The sequence below is a fragment of the Necator americanus genome, chromosome II, assembly GCF_031761385.1.
Source record: "Necator americanus strain Aroian chromosome II, whole genome shotgun sequence".
NCBI classification, from domain to species: domain Eukaryota; kingdom Metazoa; phylum Nematoda; class Chromadorea; order Rhabditida; family Ancylostomatidae; genus Necator; species Necator americanus.
Genome location: NC_087372.1, coordinates 29,078,094 through 29,102,448, shown reverse-complemented (window position 1 = coordinate 29,102,448; position 24,355 = coordinate 29,078,094). Strand labels below are relative to the sequence as shown.

The following is a 24,355-nucleotide window of genomic DNA, read 5'->3' as shown; positions in this document are numbered from 1 at the left end:
CGTTATTAAGCAATTAGCAAACATTTTGACGGGCGGGAAATCCATTGGTGAAAAGTGTCGGATTGTTTTCTGATGAAAAACAACTACGAGGAACACCGAAAACACGTCCGTTCAGTTTGTAGCCGTCTGGCAGGTCGAATTTATCCGGGAGATCGTCGAAACGGACGAGTTTCATTGGACATCGTTGCAGAATCTCTAACTGCTTCATGTCATCATCGTTTAAGGAAAAGTCGAACACCTGAAATTGCAAGATTGTATTGATAATTTGTCTCGTCAAGATTGTTCAGGACTGACTGACATCTCTATTTTCGGCGATACGGTACTTCTCCTTGCTTTTTGGGATGACAGGAACTCCATGTTCGAGAGACCATCTCAGACATATCTGCGCAGGTGTCTTCCCATACTTCGAACTAAGTGTTTGCAGCACGTCAGCGTCAAGGAATTTACCCTTTGCTATCGGGCAGTAACCCTAAATTATTTGGCTGTAAAAGATGGAGCAGTAGGAATTCGCTGTGTCAACAACAACAACTCCCAACGAACCGTATACAAAATACCGTTGTCTTCACAGAAGGACCTCAGATCAACAGGGTTATACCAGGGGTGAAACTCGCACTGGTTCACGTGCGGCACAACGCTACAGTACTCCATCAGCTCAGCTAGGTCATCTTCCGAATAGTTGCTTACGCCAATCGCGCGAAGTCGACCTGAAGGGAAGAGATTGGATACAGATTCAAGGATAGATGGTCTTCAGAAGGAAGCATCACTGACCTTCGTCATAGAGAAGCTCCAACTGTCTCCATGTTTCCTCTCGTACGGATCGAGCATTCCCCAAATAGTCCGGAACCACGGGGAAGTGAGTCATGTACAGATCTGAATCGTAGGATCAGCTTCTTTCACAAATCCCGAGGTGCAAATAAGTTTAAATAACGGCGTTTAAACAACAATAAGAATTGTAGTAGACTATTGTTTTGGGGCGTTACGGAACATGGAGCGTCAGAACCGAAAGTTTTCAACCGACTGAGCGCTATGCAATGCTTCGATTGAGGGAAAGAGGAGATTGTGTGCAAGTCAAGGAAGGAGCATGCGTTATAGTTGGAGCGAGCAGAGAGAGCGGTTGGAATCGAGGTGGGACCATGGCGAACTGCAGAGATGGGCGGTGGTAGCGAGGATCCTCTCACGATTCCAACCGCTACGCTCCACCGCGCCGCTTCGAGCGCAGCCGCTTAGGCAACTGTCCGCGCTTCATGTCGTTTTGATCCTACTATGCACTCATCTACTTGAACACGTATGACTAAATGTAGCAGCTCTGTGGAGGTTGATGGTTAGTAATTATATGCGTAATGGTAGTGCCAGCACTAAAACCACTGGGTTGCCCCGTACCTGGTTCTGGGACTTTTTTCAAGTGAAGATTTTATGTGAAGTATGGAATGCGATCTGTTATTCGATAGAGAATTATATGCTCCACAAAAAAGTGTGTTTAGGTGGTTTTTTTCATTATGCGGGTATACCTTTTGTTCTTTTCAGGACATTAAAATGGAGTGTTAAGTCGATAAATATTAGCGTTTTCGACACCTGCTTTTTTCAATTAATCGTGGTACCAAAGCCGCAGATGGAGAGATTTGTGAAGTGTATTGTGTGTCGTTCTGGTCGATAGCGACATGAAATTGAAGGGTTGGCTGGACGATTTCTTCGATGGTTTGACCAGATGATTTCTACCGCTGAGGCATTGAACAGCTTACTGAACGTTAGGAAGAAGTTACAGACAACAGCGAAGAACACATTATTGATTTACTTCTTGTTTGTTTTTATGGAAACCTGTGCTTTGAAAAAAAATGCCAGGTCTTATGAGCCAACTGAATACTACATGCACACAACGTGGGACATTTTGCGCTAAGAAAATGAAAATGGTGTCCAAAGTCCCGAAGTCGATAGCACCATCGCAAGAAGCGCAAACTCGAGTTTACCCCCTAATCCTTCAATTGAAAAGTATAAAATAAATTACCTATGTCACATAGTTACATATAAAATAACTCACCCAAATAATTTGTTTGAAGTTTCTCACAGGAAAGTTCGAATGCTCGTTTTGTATCGGATCCAAAGTCAGTGGGCCATAATTTTGAACAGAGAAAGAGGAACGGTCGTGGTATGCCGGATTCCTAAACGATGTTAACATTTAGAACGAATGTCCTTAGACGGTTCAGTTAAAAAAACTTACTTTATGGTCTAATACCGCGCCAACAGTCATGTATAATGCGGCAAAGTTCTTTTTTTTAATCAGCTCTTGCAAGCGCATCATTTTAGCGCAAATAGTGGTAGGCCTCAAACTTGGGTCGACAGTTAAGCGATGTATACTGTATACCTCAAGCCGTCAAAGCTGTGCAAGCCGTTGAGCAGAACATTTTCCCTTTTTTCAAAAACAATCCAATACATTTGTACAAACGTGACGTCATTTTCGCATATATTTCCGTGGATGCTGGCATTCAAAATTCGAAAAACTTCAACTGGGCTACAGGGATCTTCATGGGAGGGAGTTAAAAAACCTGTATTGTATCCCTTGTATTTCTTTCACAGACGACAACAGAGATGGTTGTGAAGAATTCCTATGTATGTTTTTTTCTTTGCAATATCATGAGAAATGATCCAAAGAAATCTCTTCATTACGCTTACACATATTATCGATGTTATCTGCATCTTTTTACCGCGAGTGTAGCGCAGTCGGAAAGGGTTCCGCTGTGGCTGCACGATCGATCGATCGATGGTTCGAAACCGCCCTAGTCCCAATCAAGTCTTCTATCCCTCCGGGTTCGATAAATTGGTACTAGACTTGTCTGGGAGAATAGAAACACCAACTTGACGCGACGGCTCGCCCCGCAAGTCATTGTAAGGCTGCACGCGCCTTTATAAACTTCAAGAGGTCCTGAATTAAACCATCCCGTGACGTGGACGCACCCTAATAGGGCTTGATCAACGCCGAGCACCTTATCCTCAATTTTTTATCTGCACTTTAACTTCCGTTTTTACTTTCTACTTACAGATTTTCTACGAAAGCTGAAGTATTTCTGTAGTATGAACTTCTTTTGGAAAGAAAATTTGATGGATTCGAAGAAAAAACATCTTTATGAATATGCTAACAATTAATCCCGTAAATTTTTCCGCGCACGCATAACCGATTATGAACGCCATGATGTATCACAGAAAACATCTCATAACAGCTCGCCGTGATTTTACTGCTTGGTCACGGAACGAGAAGTGCGAGTTTTCAGCGACTGAACGACGCGAAAGAAGCACTTCCACAATTTGTGCAGCTCACCAAAGTTTCGCGTCATTTCGCAGCCATGTATGACATCGAAAGTTAGACACAGTACGGAAAAATCCACAAGGGTCAAACTGGCCCGCTGTGCGTTATTTCCCGCTGCTGCTCGAAGCTTAGAAAAAACTGTTGTAACCGTCTTAAACGAGAGTGATTACCTTCCAAGCAAATCCGAGTTCTCGTTCCACGCCATATCGTCGTGCCGTATCGATCATGCGATATCCACAGTTGCGAAGAGCATGAATGACCACATCGTGATAATAGCCTCCGGAATGGGTGGTCCCTGGAAGTGAATGATTTTTTAATTCTCTTCTGTAAACTACGACAGGGGTAAAACGTGGGATATGGGAACAGCATCGAGCAAGTAAACGCTTAGTGTAGGCTGCGCCTTCATATACCTCAAACCAATCCGAAGACAAATACGTTGGTGTGTCCTAAAGGGATTGATTAACGAAGACACAATATCCTTTACCCTTTGTTCACAACAAATGAGGGAAAATGCAGATTTTAGATTGAGATTTCTTTTTAATTTTTTAAATTTTTTTCACATTTCAACACAAGTGCCGATGAAGAATACTGTGCCTGTGGTGCGAAATTTTACTCCTGAAATTCCACACCACAAACATAACGGAGTTCTCAATTGCATTTATCATCGGATGTTTGTCTTAAAATTCTCCTATTGGTATGTAATAATTGGGGAAAAAAAACATTTCAACAACAGAAACAGCAGGCAGAAAATAAAAATGGATAAAGGATAAGGTGTCTGACGTTAGTCCGCTTGGGATCCTCCACCACGTTCACTTCAAACCAGAATCGTTTGAGGTTTACGAACGCGTAGCTGGCCCATAAATGACTTGCGGTGGCTAGCCGATGTGTCGAGTTAATGTTTTTATCCTCTCAGACAAATCTGGTACCCATTTTTCGACCCCGAAAGGGTGGGAGGTTTGGTTGGGTTTCGAGCGGTTTCGAACCATCGACCTATCTGCAACCGCAACGAAACGTCTTACTGACTGTTCTACGTCCATACATCATCACACAGAAATGTTTTTCCACAGAAATGTTTTTCCCGATGATGAAATCTCATATTTTATAGTGTGTTCTCCACACATCTCATAATCTGTTGGATTTCTTCGTTCAAAATCATATCTCTTAAACTACAATAACAAGAAAATATAAAACGTGTAGTAACGCTATCTACCAGTAACAATAGTGAGAAAGTAGTTTGAGAAATTGTTTCCTTTCTTTGCTGATGCTCAGAAAAAAATCTGTTTAATCCAGGAAAAGGAACGAAATTCAAGCCAAAACGTCATTGCTCAAAAGTTGGATGATACCAAGCTCGAAATTAATTCATCAATCCTTCAAAATGGCAGTTTTTTTATATAAGTAGAGCAAGAGGAACAGAAAAAGAAAGTTAAAACCTTTTTCCAGAAAAAAAATTCCCAGCAGTTTTTGTCTACTGATTTTTTTGCGGAATTTACAACTTACTTCCCCTCACTTCCATCCCCACCCCGTAAACATTTCTTTCCTGCAAACATGAAACCTCTCCGCAGTATGACATCAGCTGTCGGTTGTTTCAAACGTCAGAGATCACCGGTAGAGGTGAAATGTGCGATTGTGAGGTCACATGTGCGATTTGTGAAAGATGTTTGAGTCCGCGGATCAAATATCGGGAAATATTCACGCAGCATAGTGCTCGATAAATCTGAATCTCCAAAAAATCATTTTATTTCGTCGCAAATGCATAAAATTAAACACTGATAACCAGTTACATAATATACGTCTACTTATGCTTTGATAACTCTGCACCTCTGAGATGCTTAACTTTCTTTAATCTCAGGTCTCAGTGCGTTTAAGTATTAGATTACCTAGGCTGGAATCGTACACGCTCCTGCTATATTTTTTCTCTTTTTACTATGTATTTACCGCATTTGTTTTGTATTTGTTATCGTCACATCTTTTTGGCACGTCATCGAGCGTAATAAGTAAACAACAGTTTCATAGTAGCAAAACAAAACAACCCAACATGCGTGAAATAACGGAGCCCAAATAAAAAATAAAATAATGGAATAAAATACTTAAAGTAAGGAAGTATGTAATGTACTAAAAATGGTCGTTTGGAACGATCTGCAAGCAATCGAATGTGTTCAAGCGGAAGAGCGCAACGAATCTGCCGCAACGCGCGCTCTCTCACTCTGATCCACACACGTCCCCTCTTCTCATTGCATTGGCCCAAGACGCGTCGCGTTCATCCGGTTCAACATCTTCTACGCTGGCTATAAATCCCACAAAGATGTATCCTATGTGAAAAATTAAATAATATGACTTCTTTCACTGAACTGGACTGAGACTTTCCCTTCCCTTAACCTTCTTCTCCGCAAGAATCTAGTTATCCATGGCCACAAACAACTGTTGTAGCTGTCAATCATCGTCGACTAACTCATAAACAGAAACAAGTAACGAGATACTAATTCCAACGTATTTTCTGAACAACACAATTAATTAAACATGGTCACATGACCATTGTAGTTACCGCTGCAAATATTCGACTGACACCTTCCCCGTGACTGGTAATTTGGGCCAGACCAATTCAGCGATGACAGTATTGAAGAGACGGCGACTTTTAGTCTATTTCTTGTGAGGGAATAGCTCTTTTTCTAACAAACCTTCTGGAACCAATGTTAACTATACGGGATTATTCCAACAAAAAATAAATCTCGATTTTGGCGCAAACATCCACGTAATCCGAGGGCGCCGATACTTGCAATCCAGAGCAGTGTACTGTACTGGGTTTAATGTGCATGAAGTGTAGGATATTTTGCAGTAAAGGATGCTATCAGGCTGCTGCAACTTGGGTAGTTTGGGTGATTTCTGCTGGGATGGAGAGCTTTTTTTTCTGTTACCCCCTTCAGAACAGGAAAAGGAATGCTTGTGGTGATGCTCGTGGCCTTTGAGTAATTGATGGTTTCATTGATTTGCGTTTGAGCGGACCTATGTCAAAGGAGATCAGCAGTAAGAATTTTTTATGTTTATTTTTGATGTTGAATTCTTTTCCTGCAGTAGGCTGGGTTTGGAATTTTCGAATATCAAGTGAGAACGGGAAACACTTATTAGAAATTTAAGAATCAGAGGGATTAATTTGCCCAACTACGTAACTGTTTACCTCCGAAAGAGTGATCAGATAAAGTCAATTGAAGAGTGGACTGGGTGCGAATTAAGCGTAATTGTAAAACAGATTCCACGTCGTTTGCTCTGTCGGTGTTTCAAAACCTCTCAAAGTTCACTCTAGATCAACATGTTACTCATCCCTCCGTGTATAAACTGGTGTCAGACTTGTCTGGGAGGATAGAAACACCTACTTGATACATTAGCTGGGCCTCGCAAGTTACCGTGTAGGTTCATTCACCTCAAACGAGTATGAATTAAAGTCGAAGTATTATTGCAAGCTTATTGATTAACGTCAGACACTTTATCCTTTGAAAAAGACCAAAATCGCGTCATCCGGGAAACCCTGCAGTTTTGCTGGAGATTTTTTCGCATGAAATCCAGCCTACGAGTTTCAAGTTTACTATCACTATGGATGTAAAGAGGATCTAAAGAGTTACTTCATCGAATAAAATGCGGTTTTGTATGCTACTGTAGCCTCGGATCCATGAATTTGTAAGGGACGTGCCGGAATTTTGCTCCTTTTCTTAACAAGTCCGACTTTTTGCCCCACGTAAGAGAAGGAGAACAGTACACAAAAAAATCCTGCGAACGTTGAATTTGATTTTTTTCAGAGAGTGCATCGTACTCTCATCGCTCCACAACTCCACGGGCAATTATGAAAATATAATTGTAGTTGAATAATCAACGGCACATATGAAGCGTGGATGACACAGTTTGCAAATGTGTCTGATCTACCGTTTGTGTAGCTTACTGTTTGTTTACCGTCGCGTTCAGTTTAAAAAATATTTAGCCTTCAATTTAGCAGTCGAGAATTCACAATTATTATTTTTAATTGTGTAAATGTGTTGAAAAAAGAGCAAGGTGATTGTCCTCGGAAAACCGCAGGTTTCCTTAAGCTCATTTGAGAAGTAATAATTGGCAAAGAAACACTTTTCGTACAAATCCCTCTTTTTTTGTCGCGGTCCTCATCGTTCTACTAGATTAAGCGTCTTACGGGACGACTTCTGGCGACCTTTGGGCGCTGTCAATCGGACGTGTCCGAAAAGTGCATCAGTTGCGGACATTGACATAATGTCCATAATAAATCCATACCACGCTTCCAAATACTTTCATCTTACTGTACAATATAAAAAGAATTGCGCATTGGAAAAAAATTTCTTACAAAGCATTAGGTTTGCAAAAAAAAAGCGCAAAATATTGGACATTGAATTATGAAAATAATAGATACAGGCAAACATTTTCATGATAACTAATAATTTTAATATTTTTCTGCATAATTTTAATATATTTATAATATATTTTCCCATATTTTTTTTAAATTTCTTATATTTATTTCAATTTTCGATCATAAAATCTGACCCAGACTTCTTACGCCACTTTTTCCGAACAAAACTGGATGATGCAATCTGTTAAGTAGTGCACCTCCTAGCACTTTCTGTTTTTTCCCCCTACGATAAAAATACCGACGATGTAAAGATCGGTTGGAATTTGAATTTGAGTTTGAAGACACGTGTCAGACGGAGAACACATTTTGGAATATAAATACATTTACGAAATTGAGGATTGTGCGGATCGAATCGAGCCTAACCGTTTTTGTTTTGAGGAGAAAATACCAGTAACAACTTCTCCCCTTCTGCAATATTTGTCGCGAAAAATTGGCCGGAAATGAGAAGAAAAAAGTGGAACATACAGGAAATTCTTTGGTCTTTTGTTATGCTTTATGTGCCTTAGTTTGCATGTCTCAATAAATACAAAGAAAAATATACTTAATATATATTTAAGTGTACTAGTACTATTTATTTGAATATTTATTGACTAATATATATTTAAATATGCAAGATTTAGAAATGAGAAGGAAAACAAAACGTTACCTAATCCAAGAAGTGGCATTTCTACACCATTAGCTAGGGCTACAGTAGGGATAGGGTCAGCAGACGACGATGTGGCCTCTGGCTCGTAGTCGTTCACTTCTTCGCAGCATTGTCCCGAATCCAGAAGAGCTGAGAAATGATTTCAGGAAAAAATGTGAGGAATGTATGTGCGCACATGTCGCTTACCTTTTGTGCAATTTCCATACGATGGAAACGATCGAACCATTCTGGAAGCAAATGTAAATGAATGACAGTATTACAATAAGGATATTAAAAGGGGAGGGATCTCTGGCTCAGGAGACCCGTAATAAATGTTGACGAGATACATTCGTAAATCGATCGAGAATAACATTGATCACGTGGAAAATAAAATTGGGTCTAAAAATGAGTCGAGAGAGGACGGTGGTCAGCATTTGCTGTCATTGAAATCCTGGGTTTCTTCGCCAATTTCAATGACGAATCTTGTTTACAAAGGACGATATCGATTAGCTTAGGTAGAACTGGATGCAGAGTATATTTAACGCGAAAAACAATTTGCCAAACTCGTCCAGAAATAAATCAGAAACACTTTGATCTCCATATACCTCATTAATTTTCTTTAAATTTCGTGAAATTTGATGAAAATTAAATTAAAAATTAGAAATTTTTTAAATTAATTAATTTAAAGTGGGGAATTTCACCGATTTTGATAGCAGAAGCACGAATAAATGTAATTATGGTATTATTTTTGAAAGTAATAACTCGATACAAAAAAATAGAAAAATAAAATAAGGAATAAAATGTAGTAAAAGTCGTGAATAAAATGTAAATGTTTTTGAATAACGTAACTGTGATAATAACAACAATAATATTAATAATAATGTTTAAGAATAAGAAAATGAAAACAACATTATGGACAACTTTTTAACATCAAATAACCAAAAATATGAAGAAGAAAAGTATAAAGGAAGAACGAAAAGTAATGTGAAGTTACAGAAGAAGTAAAAAGTATGAAGAATGGAATATAACAGAAAAGAGAATGTAATAAAAGTCTTCAGTAAGTGAGGCTCCTTCTGGAAAATGTATGTGCGAATTTTCTATAAGCAAAAAAGTGTCTCCAGAAAAACCCGTAAATGCTTTGAAAAACACAAATTCAAGTAAATTCTCGAATTATTCTTCAATCAGATCAACAAAAGCACCTGAAAAGTAATGTTAAAATATACATCAGCGTGGAAAAAAAGAAAAGAATTTTGTTAGTTTAAAAAGCACCTAACAAATAACAAAATACAATGATACTGTAATAAATTTTGGATAAACCAACGAGACATTGACGAGACCTGAACATTAAATTGTTAAACATTAAACATTAAATTTTTAAGACAAAAATTAAGTATTGTTGTGGAGGAAAAAGTACACCTCCTTTGTTGTCTTTCCATTCGCAATCGACTATTGGAATTGACGGTGCCAGGAGGCTCCAGAGAAGCTATTAACGCAGCGGCAAAGCACCATCGAACAAATTACAAAGAATTGAGTTCCCCTATTCATATTTACCAACGTTAGCAAAAAAGACAAAAACGCAAGGACATCAGGAACGATAAAAGAAACGCATGATTGCTCGCAAAGTAGGATTTAACATCAATTTTGTGCATAATACGGCGAGAAGAAGTGACCGAGGATACTGTCGGACACTTTTTGCTATGTAGGAAAATATCCGAGGATGATGTTAGGAAGCAGAATCACTGAAATATGTATTTTACGACGATTCATAGAGTTGTACTCAGTTGTAGTCAAATTTTTCATGTCTTCCAGCTTAAATTTAGGACATTAACCGAAAATTGGCCAGAAAAAAAAAGAAAATAATGCGTGGTATCATGGTGTGGACATATGAAAAACCGTTTTTTCGTCGTTGAATACGTATCGATTATTTGAACGATGTGATTGTCTTTTTTTTCACTGCAATTTTCTAATGACCTTAAGACACGGAGCCTGAGAAACAAAGCAACAATTAAATCAATAGAAAGAAAGTACGGCATCTTAAACTATTTACCCTAAGGGATAATGAAGGCGGATTTCTCGGATTCGTTGGCGCTTTGGCGACCACGTGAAATGCATGTGCGCATGTGAAACTCGGACGAATGCATACCATTGAAATCGAAACCTCGGCTGACGCATGCTGTTTCAACGTTTATTCCCCAGTGACGTCAGCGGACTGGCTTTCACGTCATGTTTACTTATAATTTAGAAATACTATTCATGTCTTAGGGGTGTTTTCTAAGCATGGAAGACGAAACGAAGTGTTTTTTTTTCTAGAAAATATAAACAATTTGGTACATAAAATCACTGAGAAGAACGAGATGTCTGGGAAAAAAATTAGTTTGTCCCTCAGGGAATATTTATTTATTTGAAAACACCTATAGGTGTGCGATAAAATGAAAACAAGAAATAACGGAGCTCAATAGAATTTCGCTTTGTACCGAAAAGTTGGTCCTTTGCGACACGTAGTGTGGTGGATTGGCCGGTCATTCTCCTGCCACAGAAGGTGAGAAATCCATACGCGAGGTCCTTTTCCAAACGAACGTAACAGTAAATTAACGGTTACCAGGGTTTAGGTGAGGAAATTAACCCAGAACGGAGTCCACCAGGATCTCTGGGCGAAGCGGGTGGGGTGATCTCAAGCGGAAGGACTTTCACTAACTTTGCTATCCTTGAACGACTAACCACCACTAGGAGAGAATAAGGGTCAATTGTAGGGACGAACTTGAGAAAAAAAAGCATACCATGAAAAATATCTGCGCTTCTGTGGAAATCCAAGAATTAAACGATGCTCCAAGTTTGGCTGATGGGGACTTTGTAAGTGATTTTTAAACTCTCAATGAAATTTACGAGAATAATGAATGGTATGGGCGCTGTGCACGGGAAAACAATGGAAAGTTTTTAAATACACTGGTTTTTAACGTTATATTCTCACATTTTACATTTTTTTACTTGGAAAATAAGTATGTATATATGCTGTTGATATGTTGGATGTACTTTCAAGAGAGAATATATTCAAATACTCGACAATTCAAATGATTCACAATCAACTGAGTCATCTGAATATACATCGAATAATCAGTGATTCGATCCGATCTCATTTACGATGAATACAGGATTTACAATAAAAGAGCAGCTGAATGGATAGATAGCGACACTACGCGAGACGGAAATGTAAACAAAAATGGGAAGCGACAGGAATCGAACCATCCGCTTCCATGCTAGCAACGCAAAAGTACATTAGCGAAGCAGTTTACAACCGGAACCGCTAATCCGAAAAAAAAGGCGTTAAAAAAGACGTTCGTTTCACGAAGACGATGCAGTGATGATGTCAACTCGCCGAAAAAAAGGAACGAAATTAGAGAGCAAGAGGGGTTGATCACAGTGATCCTCTAAAATCAAGGATAATCAATACGCAGCATCACGTGAAATCGTGCCATGTGATTGTGAGCCGAATTGCAACCGCAACTGCTATCAATTGTTGATGACCGCCGCCCAGGTCGCGCTCGCTTTTCCGCCCCGTGCCGCCCACACACGCACACCCATGCATTCCACAGCGTTCGCGATCATTCCATGTGGGTCGGCGAGAAGCAGAGAACGTTTGCCAAGGTCAAAGTTGCAAAGTCTTAAGCAAGAGGTGGGACGAACACAACAAGTTCCGCAGTGAGATCGGAGGTAGACGGAGAAACAGTTGCAGCGTGCATGGATCATTGCTAGTTCGCTGTTTTTCGCGTGATTTTTTCTCTATTCGTATAGATTTTCTCCTTTAACTGGAAAATTTCTCAGCTGAAGATTTAAGGAGAAGAAATAATTCTCATGATAGCTAATTGATTAATGATTTTCAAAGTTTTTGTAGCTTCCCGTCGAGATTCTTTTATTTTTCTTTTCCGTCTTTCTTCTTCAGGATAGTTTAAAATTCCTTCATCTCTACGAGAGAAAGTGACAGTCATTTTGATAGTAACTTAACGAATGAGAACCAGAGAGGGAGGTGAGAGAAAACTCAAGGATTCTAATTTCAACGATTTTCAGATAACAATCACGTACATTTTCTACCGAAAAAAGGGATAAATCTTAAATAAAGTACTAAATTTCGCAGTAGAGGCCATTATTATTTCTGAATTTGCCTCTTATAAGTACTCCAAACAAGGTCCAATTCGAGCGCGTTTCTCTTTCTGAATTACCCCTAATTTATGTATGAACTTTAATTTCCAGTTCTACTATTAAGAACTTATTCGTATAACTCATTTTCTAGCTCCTGATTCGTACTCCGATGTTAAAAGTGAGTGGGTTCTCTGGAACTCCATTAAGCTACGGAAATGGCCATAATTAGTTAAAGTAGCGAGGTGAATAGATGGAAAAATTAGACAAAATCACTAATTTGAATCGTAATAATGCTCCTTAATGTGGACTTTTTATAAAGAATAAAAAATCGATCGTTGTCTAGACAACATGAACTTCTCAAAGTTCATAATAACATTGATAACTCAAAAAAGGAAAGAAAAGGGAAATGTGTGTGAAAATATTGAATTATTGATGAATTAAAGAATTATCGAATCAGAAGAGAAGAGAAATTTTGTTGTGAAAAGTATGAGAACGGAGAGAAGAGGAAATAAGCTCAACTGCAGAAGAACTCCATCAATTTTATATTTTGTTTTATTTTTATTCCATAAATCAGAAAAATCAGAATCATTCAAGAATGAAACTCCACGTAGCACTAAACTCGTACAGATTAAACGAAGAGGAATTCCCTGTGAATTAATGAAGGCAGGTGGAATTTTTCGTGGCTTCTTCAAAATTTTTCTACTATTGCATAAAAATGACTATTAAAACCTCTTTCAAATGGCTTGCAGTGAAATTTTCACTAGTACCTAATTCCACTCTGTCCTCTTTACCTCTGTGATCATATATTTTAAACACAGTTTGCTAAAGTGAATACATGGGTAAGACCCGGACAAATACGAACAAGTAGATATCCCCTTGAAGTACTTGCATCCCCATTGGTCGGAGCATGATTTTCACGTGATCCCCAAGCAATTACTTTTCGTTCTTTCGGCCACCCGCAGAGAGCGATCGCCGCGCCGCTGCAACGACCATAGCGGTCTTCTCGAAAAACCTAGTGAACAATTTTGCAGCAATTCAAAATTTCATAACAGCAAATAAATTTACTTTGATATCATCATTGATTATTATCAAAGCAAATAAATACATTATGACTTCAAAAAGGCACTCGAGACATTCTAATCAGATCCCTTCACCAGGAATTATAGAGGCCATTTACAGACGCACAAATTGCAGGATCAGTTGTTGATAATTGCTCTGTACTAACCTACATTCATCTGATTTTGCTTCTATGACAATCAGCTCGCCAAAAATATCAATTCAGTTTTTTTTAAGCAACATTTTTAAGTATTCATCTCCGAAAACTGAAGGATAAGAAGAAATTAGAGTTCATGAGCTGTCTTCAAGAGCCTAATGAATCGTCGTCAGATCTACGCATATATTCTAAAATAAGATGTTTTGCTACATCGTTTTCTTTCTATTTCCACCCTGCTACGTCTTCCACTCTGATATCTTGTTCCACAAAGCTGAGAAAAGAGAACTTTTGAGGAGCTTCTTCTACAAAAATTGAATTGGTGCTCACTGTATCTCACTCAACCAACACTGAGGGTGCACTGAAATGAATTATTCACCATAGTAGAGATACAAACAAAATCTTACAAACAAAATGAACTCTATCATGCAATGATAGTTGTGAGCATAAATCGAACGCTTTAGATCGAAGATGCTATCTACTTCGTTTGATCTGTGCTATTACGAGCGGTAGAATCGAAGGTCTTCCTTCGGAGGGTGCGTAGGGGACAGGATAGAGCGAGGGAAAGCAGCGAGAATACTGGGCTGGGATTACATGACGTCAGATTGGTGCTTCAGTGTCCAACAGCAGAAGGGAGTAATCAAGTCCGTAGCAGTAATGAGATGGAGTTCGATTGATGCATTGACGGTAGAAGATAGAAGGTGGGATTATCACTTGCAGCTCTACCATGTAATGAATGTATTTTTATCCAGCTGCTGCCGTCATTCAAAATGCGTTATATACATTGGTCAGCTGTATGTGGCTTTCAGAGCCGCTTCACCGTTAAACGAAATTTTATTTTCTAATTTTTTTTTTACTTTCATTTTTATGCAGCACCACTTTCTTAGTAGTTCATCACATGTTCGAGTTGCTTCATGATCAAAATGGTGCTGCTAGTATGTACATATGTATATCCTCTAAAGCTGCATGAAGTGTTTCAGTGTGACTTTGCTGTGATACTTCTAAACTACCTTTTAGTTCATTCCCTTCTAGTGGAAAAATCCAAACCTAGCAAATTTTAACGAGCGCTGCCTTCAATTTGGGACTACCGATCGACCTCCCTTAAAATTTACCTATTCGGCTCCCCCAAAATTTGCTTAATTGGGACTTTAAGCATGTAGGTGAACGTCTTACATCTTTGGGTTCCTGGACAATGTACTACTATGTTCATATATTAGCGGTTCCTGCCCTTTCTAATGCTATGTCGAAGGCATAACTCTTTCATAGGGAGAACAACCGACACAACACAAATTCACAGTTGCAAGCCTGCTCTATCATTAAATCCAAAGTGGTACCTCAGTAATGAGAATTCGCGGTCGATATTTTAGGTTGGCTACTTGGTTTCTAAAGCACGCGTAACTTTTCTATCTTATAGTATGTTAGTCATTCGTCGATGATCATCCGTCGATGTATTAAAGGCAGGGTACCACCAATCTGGTGCGAGGGAATGAGAGAATCCGCGGAAAAGCTGGAAATGGGGTTGTAGATTACGGGATCCGGAGTGGTTGCGCTCATTTTTCCCTAATCGCCCTAAAAAGCGTGCAAGAGGTTTTTTTTTTGACGACGATTAGGGAAAGAGTTCTAATGTACCTCACAAGAACTAAAGTGGTTCCTATAACATTTCTTACGACGATTACGAAGGGATGAGTGGAATGATCCTCAGTCTACAATCTACAACCCCATCTCCAGCTCCTCCTGGGGATTTTGGAGCCACCCACCACGTCAGATTCGTGGCATGGTGGCTTTCACGATGAATGTCTATCAGAGTGCTCCATCTTCCTGGAAAAAGTTGGTTCCAATTCCTTGTAAGCAGAAACAAGAGGTGGGAGGCTTAAACTCAGCGAACAACTCAACAGCAGATGTGAGGTCAGTGAAAGAATTGAACAGTTTTTGTCTCAAGCGACATGCGGCAGTGCGCGTGCCGCTTCAGGCTCTCGCTGGCATAAACAAAGCGTGGTTCTGAGTTGAGAAATTGTCCCTCCTTCCTATTCCCTCGACACCCCCATCAAAATATCACTTTTTCCGGGCTTTTGGGCATTCCTTGGATCAATTTAATTCTTTCACTGAATCGTTTGTTGAGTTGTTCTTTTAGTCTCAGTCCCCAGCCTCTGGTTTCAGTGAACCCTAACCTTCTCAGGAAGATGAAACACTGTGATAGGCACTAATGGTTAAGGTCAGACGTGTAGTTGAGACACGATACTCCTGAAACCGACCCTTCCCAATCTCTTCCCTCGTTTCCTTTGGTATAGCTGCTCATCCACGGATTTCTTTCTCTAGAAGAATCATAGCCTGTTAGTCGTGAGGCTACCTGCTGCGTGTCAGGTTGGCGGATAGGAGACTAATCGTGGACCAAAAGCGACCTTGTGCCTGCTCTGAAACATAGATGGATTTAAAAGACGAAGCCCTTGTTTGTACTGTGATCTAGTTATAATGCTCTCGTATCTCTTCAGTTGTCCCCGTCAAAAGCGCGCAATCAAACGACAGGGAGGCGGTTTAGAGTCGACTCCAATAAATAAACTCCACTTATCCACTCTGGGAGGATGCAGCGTTCTCCCAAAACTCATGGGACTAGAGGACTCTACTCTTTTCATTCTAGGGGTAGAGCCGAAACGGAAGCCTGTTCTCAGCTCTAATCTACTAACCCAGTATTCAATTCTACTCTAATCTATTTCTTTCTGTTCCATTCTTCTATTATACTAAACTATCATTATTTCTCATTTCATTACTTTCACAAGACTTTTTACGTCCTTTCAATCTATCATTCTTTAATATATTATTATATTTAATGCATCTAAGTATTCGATGTTTTGTCCTCATATGGACAGCTAACCTGTAAATACTGCATTCGATTTTGCACGGTTTGAGTCAGCGAAGCGAACCCGATGTCATCGGACCTTTTTATCATTTCGTGGCTTGTGTAGTAAATCCCAGCAAAACTGTTTTCCCTGTACAGCTTTAGAGTCTTCTTCAGTAATTTGTTCAAATATCACACGGTTTTATTTCAAAGACAAATATTGGTACGAGACTTTACGACCGCTCTTGCTCCCATCCTTCTCCTACGAAACCCTGTTGCGAAAGTCCCGACTTGCGCTTTACCCTTCTCATAGTGGTGGACACCGTACATACAAACAAAAAAACAACGACGGATACTCATAGACGTGTGATCAAGAACCTTCGTAATTTTAAAGAATACGTGTGTGAGAGAAGAAATAAGTAGCCAGCTTAATAGAAGATAGTCCAAAAGGGGTGCTTATTCAGTTGTAACTCAGACAGTTTGTGTAATAAGTCTAAGATATTTGTGTACTAAATGAACTATGAACCTCTAACATCTAACGAAATTAAAAATTGAGAACGTGACACCGACGCTGATCATTTTAGCACTACGCTCCGTCATTGGTGCGTTCGTTCGTACATCACTGCAATAACCGAAGAGTCATGTAATCTCTCCTTTTATACCTATCTCAAATATTGTACTTTGCTCATATGGATTGGTTGTGTGAAGCAGATGCATCATGAATATTTATTCAGCGTTTACTGTGGTGCTGGTGAATCTGTGGGGAAACCGCCCATCCAAGGTCTGTTTATCTGAAGTTATCAAAACAGTAACCATGAGAAACTAAATAGAATGGAGGAAGAACTGTAAAACTAACCGAATCCCCAGCAACAGTCTCAAGGACTCCTGCGCAGATCAAAGCGATGAAGCAAAGAATGAAAGACCACTTCATTTCCTGCGGTTTTGAATCTGCAAACATCAGGAATTAGCTGAAAGAATATGCAAATGATAAGTTTTCTAGCTGGTATTCTTAGCATAATGGATTAAGTGCTTGGCGTTTATCAATCCTTTGGGCGCAGGTACGTGCAACATCAAATCTGAATTGTAAATGTCCATAAACACAAATGCGGCCCATACAATGAGGGCCCGACTCATATAACAGATGAGAGGTCTTGTCCTCTCATACAAATCTACTACGAGTTCGTCGATGCGGACTAATGGAAGGTTTGGTTGCACAGTGGTGACCTTCTGCGCTTGCGCTAAACTTGCCCCTCCGTGTTGTTCCAGTTTTCGTAATATTTAGGAATGGAGCGGGTACAATAGGGGTGTGCACTGGTAAAAGAACACTGCTATACCTGATGGTAAACGGTTCGACACTGCCTAAAGCCAACCAAGTCCTCCGATACATCACATCTATAGGTTCGGGTTATCTGCTGCAGATAACTGCGCAAGTGGGATGCACATTCGTGGTTTTCACTTCTAAGCCGAAGTGTTGGCGCACTCCAAAGGAATTGGTTGACGCCAAGCACTTCATCCTTTCATTATTTGTAGAACGTGTGTGGTTCAGAGAAGTGTAAGATGGAAAAGGAGCGAAGAGGACGAACAGGTGGAAAGTGCTGAGAAGAGACATGACTGGCTATTTGAACGGTTTTCTAGATATGGACTTAGTACGAATTGATTGATAGATTTAGATTGTATTTGTAGATTTGCATATTACAGCTGTGCTGCTTCTTAATTTAAATGTAATATTCTTCGCTGCCCATCAAAACGTGGCAAGGATGGAAAAGAACTTTCAAACATTCAAAAAAAAAACTGTAGATTTGCGAAGCATTCTTTACCCATGCAACGTTTGGGAAGGCAGGAAAGGACAATTGTTTTAGATTAGGTTCACATCAAGTTAATGACACCAGGTCTGCCATATCATATGTACGTGTCTGATGTCTGACTTACTTGACTTAATCGGCGTGCTGATGTCATCGCCTGACGCGTCTTCGCCGAGGTGTGGCGTCCTTGAACACAGCTCTGCCCAACCTTCTCGATCTTCTGCGAGAGCTTGCACAGAATCAATCCATTCGTCACTATTTCATATTCTGAAAAAAACCTTACGTCTCGCCTGAACTGCCTATCCACGCCGAGCGTACTCAGGTCCTCTTTCACCACCTCAGCCCAGAACTTCCGGAGCGGAGAAAGACTGGCTATTTGAACGATTTCCTAGATGTGGACTTAGTACGACTTGATTGATAGATGTATTTGTAGATTTGCATACTACAGCTGTGTTGCTTCTTAATTTAATTATAATATTCTTCGCTGCCCATCAAAACGTGGCAAGGATGGAAAAGAACTTTCAAACATTCAAAAAAAAAAAGAAATAAACTGTAGATTTGCGAAGCCTTCCTTTACCCATGCAACGTCTGGGAGGGTGGGAAACAACAATTGTCTTTTTGTATTTTATTTTATTTTATTAATTTTATCAATTTTTACTAATCTTATTTTTATTTTATTATTTTATAATTTTTTAAAAATTTTTATGGATAGACGAAAGGATCCCTGATTCGTGGAGACACGCTATCATAATTCCCCTCCAGAAGAAGTTATCCGTCACGGACCCGGGAATTATCTAGGAATCTCTTTGCTGCGTGTTATATGCAAGGTATTGGAGCGCATTATCCTGGACCGACTCATTAAACATCGCAAAGAAACAACGTGCGACGAGCAAGCTGGCTTTCGTCCTGGCCGATTTACGATTGACCAGGTGTTCATCGTCAGGAGAGTGATCGAAATCAGGCAGCGGTATTCGAAGCCAATGCAACTAGCGTTTCTGGACTTTGAAGCCGCGTTCGACTCTCCTCACCGAGGCCGTCTTTTCAACGCGCTTCACGCCGATGGAGTACCTGGAGGTTCGTTCGCTTGCTTGATGACATGAATCAACGAACAGTTCGAACACCAGCCGGATGTACAACACCGTTTGATGTGGTAACTGGAGTAAGACAACGGGCGGTAGCAGGACCCTTCCTGTTCACTTTAGCCATCGACGACATTATGCTAAGAACAGTCGACCAGCGTTCTGCCGACATTGTCTTAGCACCATCAGGGTGCCCCTAGACTGACCTCGAGTACACCGACGATGTTGTTATATTCAAAGCAGTACGAAACTTCAACATGTTGTCAACCTTGTATCGAAGCTGGCTGCAGCCTATGGACTACGTCTACGCCCTGATAAATGCAAGCAGATGTGGATCTCTTCGAGACCTCGAACGGGAATCAGGGTGGACGGACAACCGATAGAACTCGTCGATGAGTTCTGTTACTTGGGTTGTATGCTGAAGAACAACGGCAGCTACGAGAGAGATGTTCAGCAAAGATGCGCTAAGGCCACTTCTGCATTTAACTCCTTAACGAAATGTCTGTGGTTGGCCCCCATAACTAACGAAATCAAGCTGCGAGTCTGCCTATCCGCAATTCGCCCCATCATGATGTACGGATCGCTTTTGTTTTTGCCTAGACCATTTTTTGCCACTTTTGCCTAGAGTATGCCACAATGAAGACCTTTACGCAGAAATTGATGTGGTATACCGGCAGATGACACTTGAAAACCATCAACATCTTGCACCACAATCGAAAGTGGCTAAAGTAAATCGTCTTCGCTTCTTCGGTCATATATTAAGCAGACCAGCAAAACACTTGCTCAATGAGTTCTAAGGATTCTAAGGATTCGGGTTCAAGCTGGAAAACGCCACTTGGTCGAAATAGGAAGTTCTGGGCTGAGGTGGTGAAAGAGGACCTGAGTACGCTCGGCGTGGATAGGCAGTTCAGGCGAGACGTAAGGTTTTTTTCAGAATATGAAATAGTGACGAATGGATTGATTCTGTGCAAGCTCTCGCAGAAGATCGAGAAGGTTGGGCAGAGCTGTGTTCAAGGACGCCACACCTCGGCGAAGACGCGTCAGGCGATGACATCAGCACGCCGATTAAGTCAAGTAAGTCAGACATCAGACACGTACATATGATATGGCAGACCTGGTGTCATTAACTTGATGTGAACCTAATCTAAAACAATTGTCCTTTCCTGCCTTCCCAAACGTTGCATGGGTAAAGAATGCTTCGCAAATCTACAGTTTTTTTTTTTTGAATGTTTGAAAGTTCTTTTCCATCCTTGCCACGTTTTGATGGGCAGCGAAGAATATTACATTTAAATTAAGAAGCAGCACAGCTGTAATATGCAAATCTACAAATACAATCTAAATCTATCAATCAATTCGTACTAAGTCCATATCTAGAAAACCGTTCAAATAGCCAGTCATGTCTCTTCTCAGCACTTTCCACCTGTTCGTCCTCTTCGCTCCTTTTCCATCTTACACTTCTCTGAACCACACACGTTCTACAAATAATGAAAGGATGAAGTGCTTGGCGTCAACCAATTCCTTTGGAGTGCGCCAACACTTCGGCTTAGAAGTGAAAACCACGAATGTGCATCCCACTTGCGCAGTTATCTGCAGCAGATAACCCGAACCTATAGATGTGATGTATCGGAGGACTTGGTTGGCTTTAGGCAGTGTCGAACCGTTTACCATCAGGTATAGCAGTGTTCTTTTACCAGTGCACACCCCTATTGTACCCGCTCCATTCCTAAATATTACGAAAACTGGAACAACACGGAGGGGCAAGTTTAGCGCAAGCGCAGAAGGTCACCACTGTGCAACCAAACCTTCCATTAGTCCGCATCGACGAACTCGTAGTAGATTTGTATGAGAGGACAAGACCTCTCATCTGTTATATGAGTCGGGCCCTCATTGTATGGGCCGCATTTGTGTTTATGGACATTTACAATTCAGATTTGATGTTGCACGTACCTGCGCCCAAAGGATTGATAAACGCCAAGCACTTAATCCATTATGCTAAGAATACCAGCTAGAAAACTTATCATTTGCATATTCTTTCAGCTAATTCCTGATGTTTGCAGATTCAAAACCGCAGGAAATGAAGTGGTCTTTCATTCTTTGCTTCATCGCTTTGATCTGCGCAGGAGTCCTTGAGACTGTTGCTGGGGATTCGGTTAGTTTTACAGTTCTTCCTCCATTCTATTTAGTTTCTCATGGTTACTGTTTTGATAACTTCAGATAAACAGACCTTGGATGGGCGGTTTCCCCACAGATTCACCAGCACCACAGTAAACGCTGAATAAATATTCATGATGCATCTGCTTCACACAACCAATCCATATGAGCAAAGTACAATATTTGAGATAGGTATAAAAGGAGAGATTACATGACTCTTCGGTTATTGCAGTGATGTACGAACGAACGCACCAATGACGGAGCGTAGTGCTAAAATGATCAGCGTCGGTGTCACGTTCTCAATTTTTAATTTCGTTAGATGTTAGAGGTTCATAGTTCATTTAGTACACAAATATCTTAGACTTATTACACAAACTGTCTGAGTTACAACTGAATAAGCACCTCTTTTGGACTATCTTCTATTAAGCTGGCTACTTATTTCTTCTCTCACAGACGTATTCTTTAAAATTACGTAGGTTCTTGATCACACGTCAGATTCGTGGGCTGATGCTCCTAAGCTGGAAGAGATTAGCTTAAGTGACTCAGCTGAAACCTGGCCTTTTCATGCCTTCTCGAGCACTTAATTAGCTGGAGGAGAAACAGGACAATCAATCGCGGAGGACAGCGGTCTCTGTATTCGACAAAATCAATAGGAAACACGATTTCTCAGTTAATCCAAGTCCACACCACTAGGAGAAACTCCCTTGCTAACCATTAGCGGACGAATTATATAATTTCTATCTATTGCTGTCTTCTGCGCAGTAAAATATGGATTGTTAAATATGGCAATCAGCAATGTGATGATAATATTCCACGTAAAAAGTTAGTTTTATCGGTTCATTGATCCTTACCTTATTCCTCTTTAGTCTCATTAAATCCTTGCCTGTAAGGGGACATCAAATACCTTGTTTACGGATAAGTTAGTTCGTTTTGCACAAAATATCGGTCTTACATCGCGGTTTTTATCGTCGCTTCCCCTCTCCTGAAAGAATGGGTTTAAGGTTTTGCTCATTAAATGGCTGGATATTGCTGATAATGACGATAATTACACTACAATGTTAATCCTTGATTTGTACAAACATTATAAGAATTCTTCAACTTCCATTTTTTTTTAAATAATGTTAAATAATAATGCTGAAATAAATAGCAACAAATAAAATAAATATAATGAAATAGGTACAGTGCTTTACAATTATTAAGTCTTAGACACCAGAATCTGACGTGGTATCACTGTAAATAGACGGCTCCGGAACGCTGTTTCTTACGACGTACTCTACTGCAGCGCGCCACCCTTGCGCCGCGTCTCCTGCGATTTGCCCAAAATGCATTCGGACGCCCCAACGAGCAATCATTCGACGATTCGCAGGCGGGGTGGGGCACAAGGGTGGTGCGTCGCAGTCGAGGACGTCGTAAGAAACAAGGTTCCGGAACTGACTGTTTACAGTAATGCAGGGAGAGATGAGCGGAACAACCCTTGCATACATAATCCACGATTCTATATAGGTATACTCCAACGAAAATGCATACCACATACGCCAGATCCGTGAGGTGATGCCTTTAACACGTAATTCGAACGTAATTAGAAATTAATTAGGAGGATGTAGCGCAGTCTGTAAGAGTTTTCCAGCCGAACCGAATGTTATAACTGGTCAGTCGATGCTTCAAAAGCACCGGAAGCCCAAGCAAACCTTGCATCCATCAGTGCCAACCAAACCTTACATCGATCAGTGCGTAGACGCACCTCCTGCGTTCTTAACTGGCCGGATCGGACGGGATGGGGTGTTTTCAGCGTGTGGTCAGAAGAGTTTGATTTCCCTCAAATTCCCATAAATATTAGGAGTTAGAATTAACACTGTTAGTGACCTCTTCATATGATCCAAAACAAAAGCTTACGACACGTGGGATTCTCCAAAGGCATTGATCAACGCCGTGCACTTTGCACCTTTTAAATAATTCCACTGCAACTTTGGAGATTCCACTTCTATGTTGGATTTGAACATTTCATTTCTGCATTTCGTGTGTTGATGTGATTTCCGTTCTTTTCTTCGTATGTAGTGGCGATATTACAACTACCTGAATTACTTGCATTCCTTAACTTAAAGGCATCACCCCACGAATCTGAGGTGGTACAGATTTCAGGTGGAGTATTCGTATACGGGATGGGAGACTACGGAGAGGGGGGTGATTCCGTCCATTTCTTCCTAATTGCCGCAAAAACGGCCCGGAAGATACGGCTTCATTCGTTTTGGCGCACCATTTTGTACAAGAGGTACGATTGGAGCGCGCCAGTCTTGTGCTGCGCCGCATTTTCCGGGCCGTTTTTTACGGCAATTAGCAAGAAATGGACGGAATCACCTCCTTCTCCGTAGTCTCCCATCCCGTATACGAATACTCCACCTGAAATCTGCACCACCTCAGATTCGTGGTATGCTGCCTTTAAACAGTGGACTGAAAATATTAGCTGATGCGACTGTCCCCGTCTTCACTGCGATGCGTCATACAGAATCAATCGATTTCCCGTTGTTTCCTATCCTAGCTAGGTTCTTCCAATCCGATGGCATCGGTAGTCGAGCGTGACACAACAGAAGTTTGTTGCAAAGAAAAAGAAAGCCAACACAATCAATACTTTGTGCTAAATGGCTAATATAGTCCTGAACAAGATTTCCGACACATTAAGGATTGAACAAGGTCCAAGACTCATACAAGGAGTGAAACCATGAGGTTACGGATTCGGGTAATGCTTTGGGTAGACGCATATTTTTGCAGATTTGGAAAACTTCCTGCATGTAACGATGCAAATTATATAAAAACGCATACTCAA

The 24,355-nt window shown here is 40.5% G+C and overlaps 3 protein-coding genes across 5 annotated transcripts; 1 reads left to right on the top strand and 2 right to left on the bottom strand.

Annotated features, from left to right (window-relative positions):
• Window positions 1-13: 13 nt before the first annotated feature.
• Window positions 14-15,965, bottom strand: RB195_019840 (uncharacterized protein; the record flags this gene model as incomplete). Of its 2 annotated transcripts, XM_064187873.1 has the most annotated exons (9): window positions 14-238; window positions 299-469; window positions 541-704; window positions 769-870; window positions 2,036-2,156; window positions 3,469-3,593; window positions 8,347-8,475; window positions 8,533-8,573; window positions 15,922-15,965. In XM_064187873.1, 9 exons carry the CDS (start codon window positions 15,963-15,965, stop codon window positions 14-16), a joined length of 1,122 nt encoding a protein of 373 aa, XP_064043754.1. The 2 variants fall into 2 exon arrangements, with proteins under 2 accessions (XP_064043754.1, XP_013307070.2); XM_013451616.2 differs by lacking the exon at window positions 15,922-15,965 and having other exon boundaries at window positions 8,533-8,572.
• Window positions 15,966-17,239: 1,274 nt separating this feature from the next.
• Window positions 17,240-19,241, bottom strand: RB195_019839 (uncharacterized protein; the record flags this gene model as incomplete). Its single annotated transcript, XM_064187872.1, has 4 exons — window positions 17,240-17,293; window positions 17,359-17,450; window positions 18,432-18,524; window positions 19,160-19,241. The coding sequence occupies 4 exons, from the start codon at window positions 19,239-19,241 to the stop codon at window positions 17,240-17,242; spliced, it is 321 nt and encodes a 106-aa protein (XP_064043753.1).
• Window positions 19,242-19,284: 43 nt separating this feature from the next.
• Window positions 19,285-21,651, top strand: RB195_019838 (uncharacterized protein; the record flags this gene model as incomplete). 2 transcript variants are annotated; one of them, XM_064187871.1, is made up of 8 exons in its annotated part: window positions 19,285-19,378; window positions 19,429-19,573; window positions 19,624-19,956; window positions 20,009-20,111; window positions 20,182-20,266; window positions 20,365-20,457; window positions 21,441-21,532; window positions 21,598-21,651. In XM_064187871.1, 8 exons carry the CDS (start codon window positions 19,285-19,287, stop codon window positions 21,649-21,651), a joined length of 999 nt encoding a protein of 332 aa, XP_064043752.1. The 2 variants fall into 2 exon arrangements, with proteins under 2 accessions (XP_064043752.1, XP_064043751.1); XM_064187870.1 differs by lacking the exons at window positions 19,429-19,573; window positions 19,624-19,956; window positions 20,009-20,111; window positions 20,182-20,266; window positions 20,365-20,457.
• Between the last annotated feature and the right edge of the window lie 2,704 nt (window positions 21,652-24,355).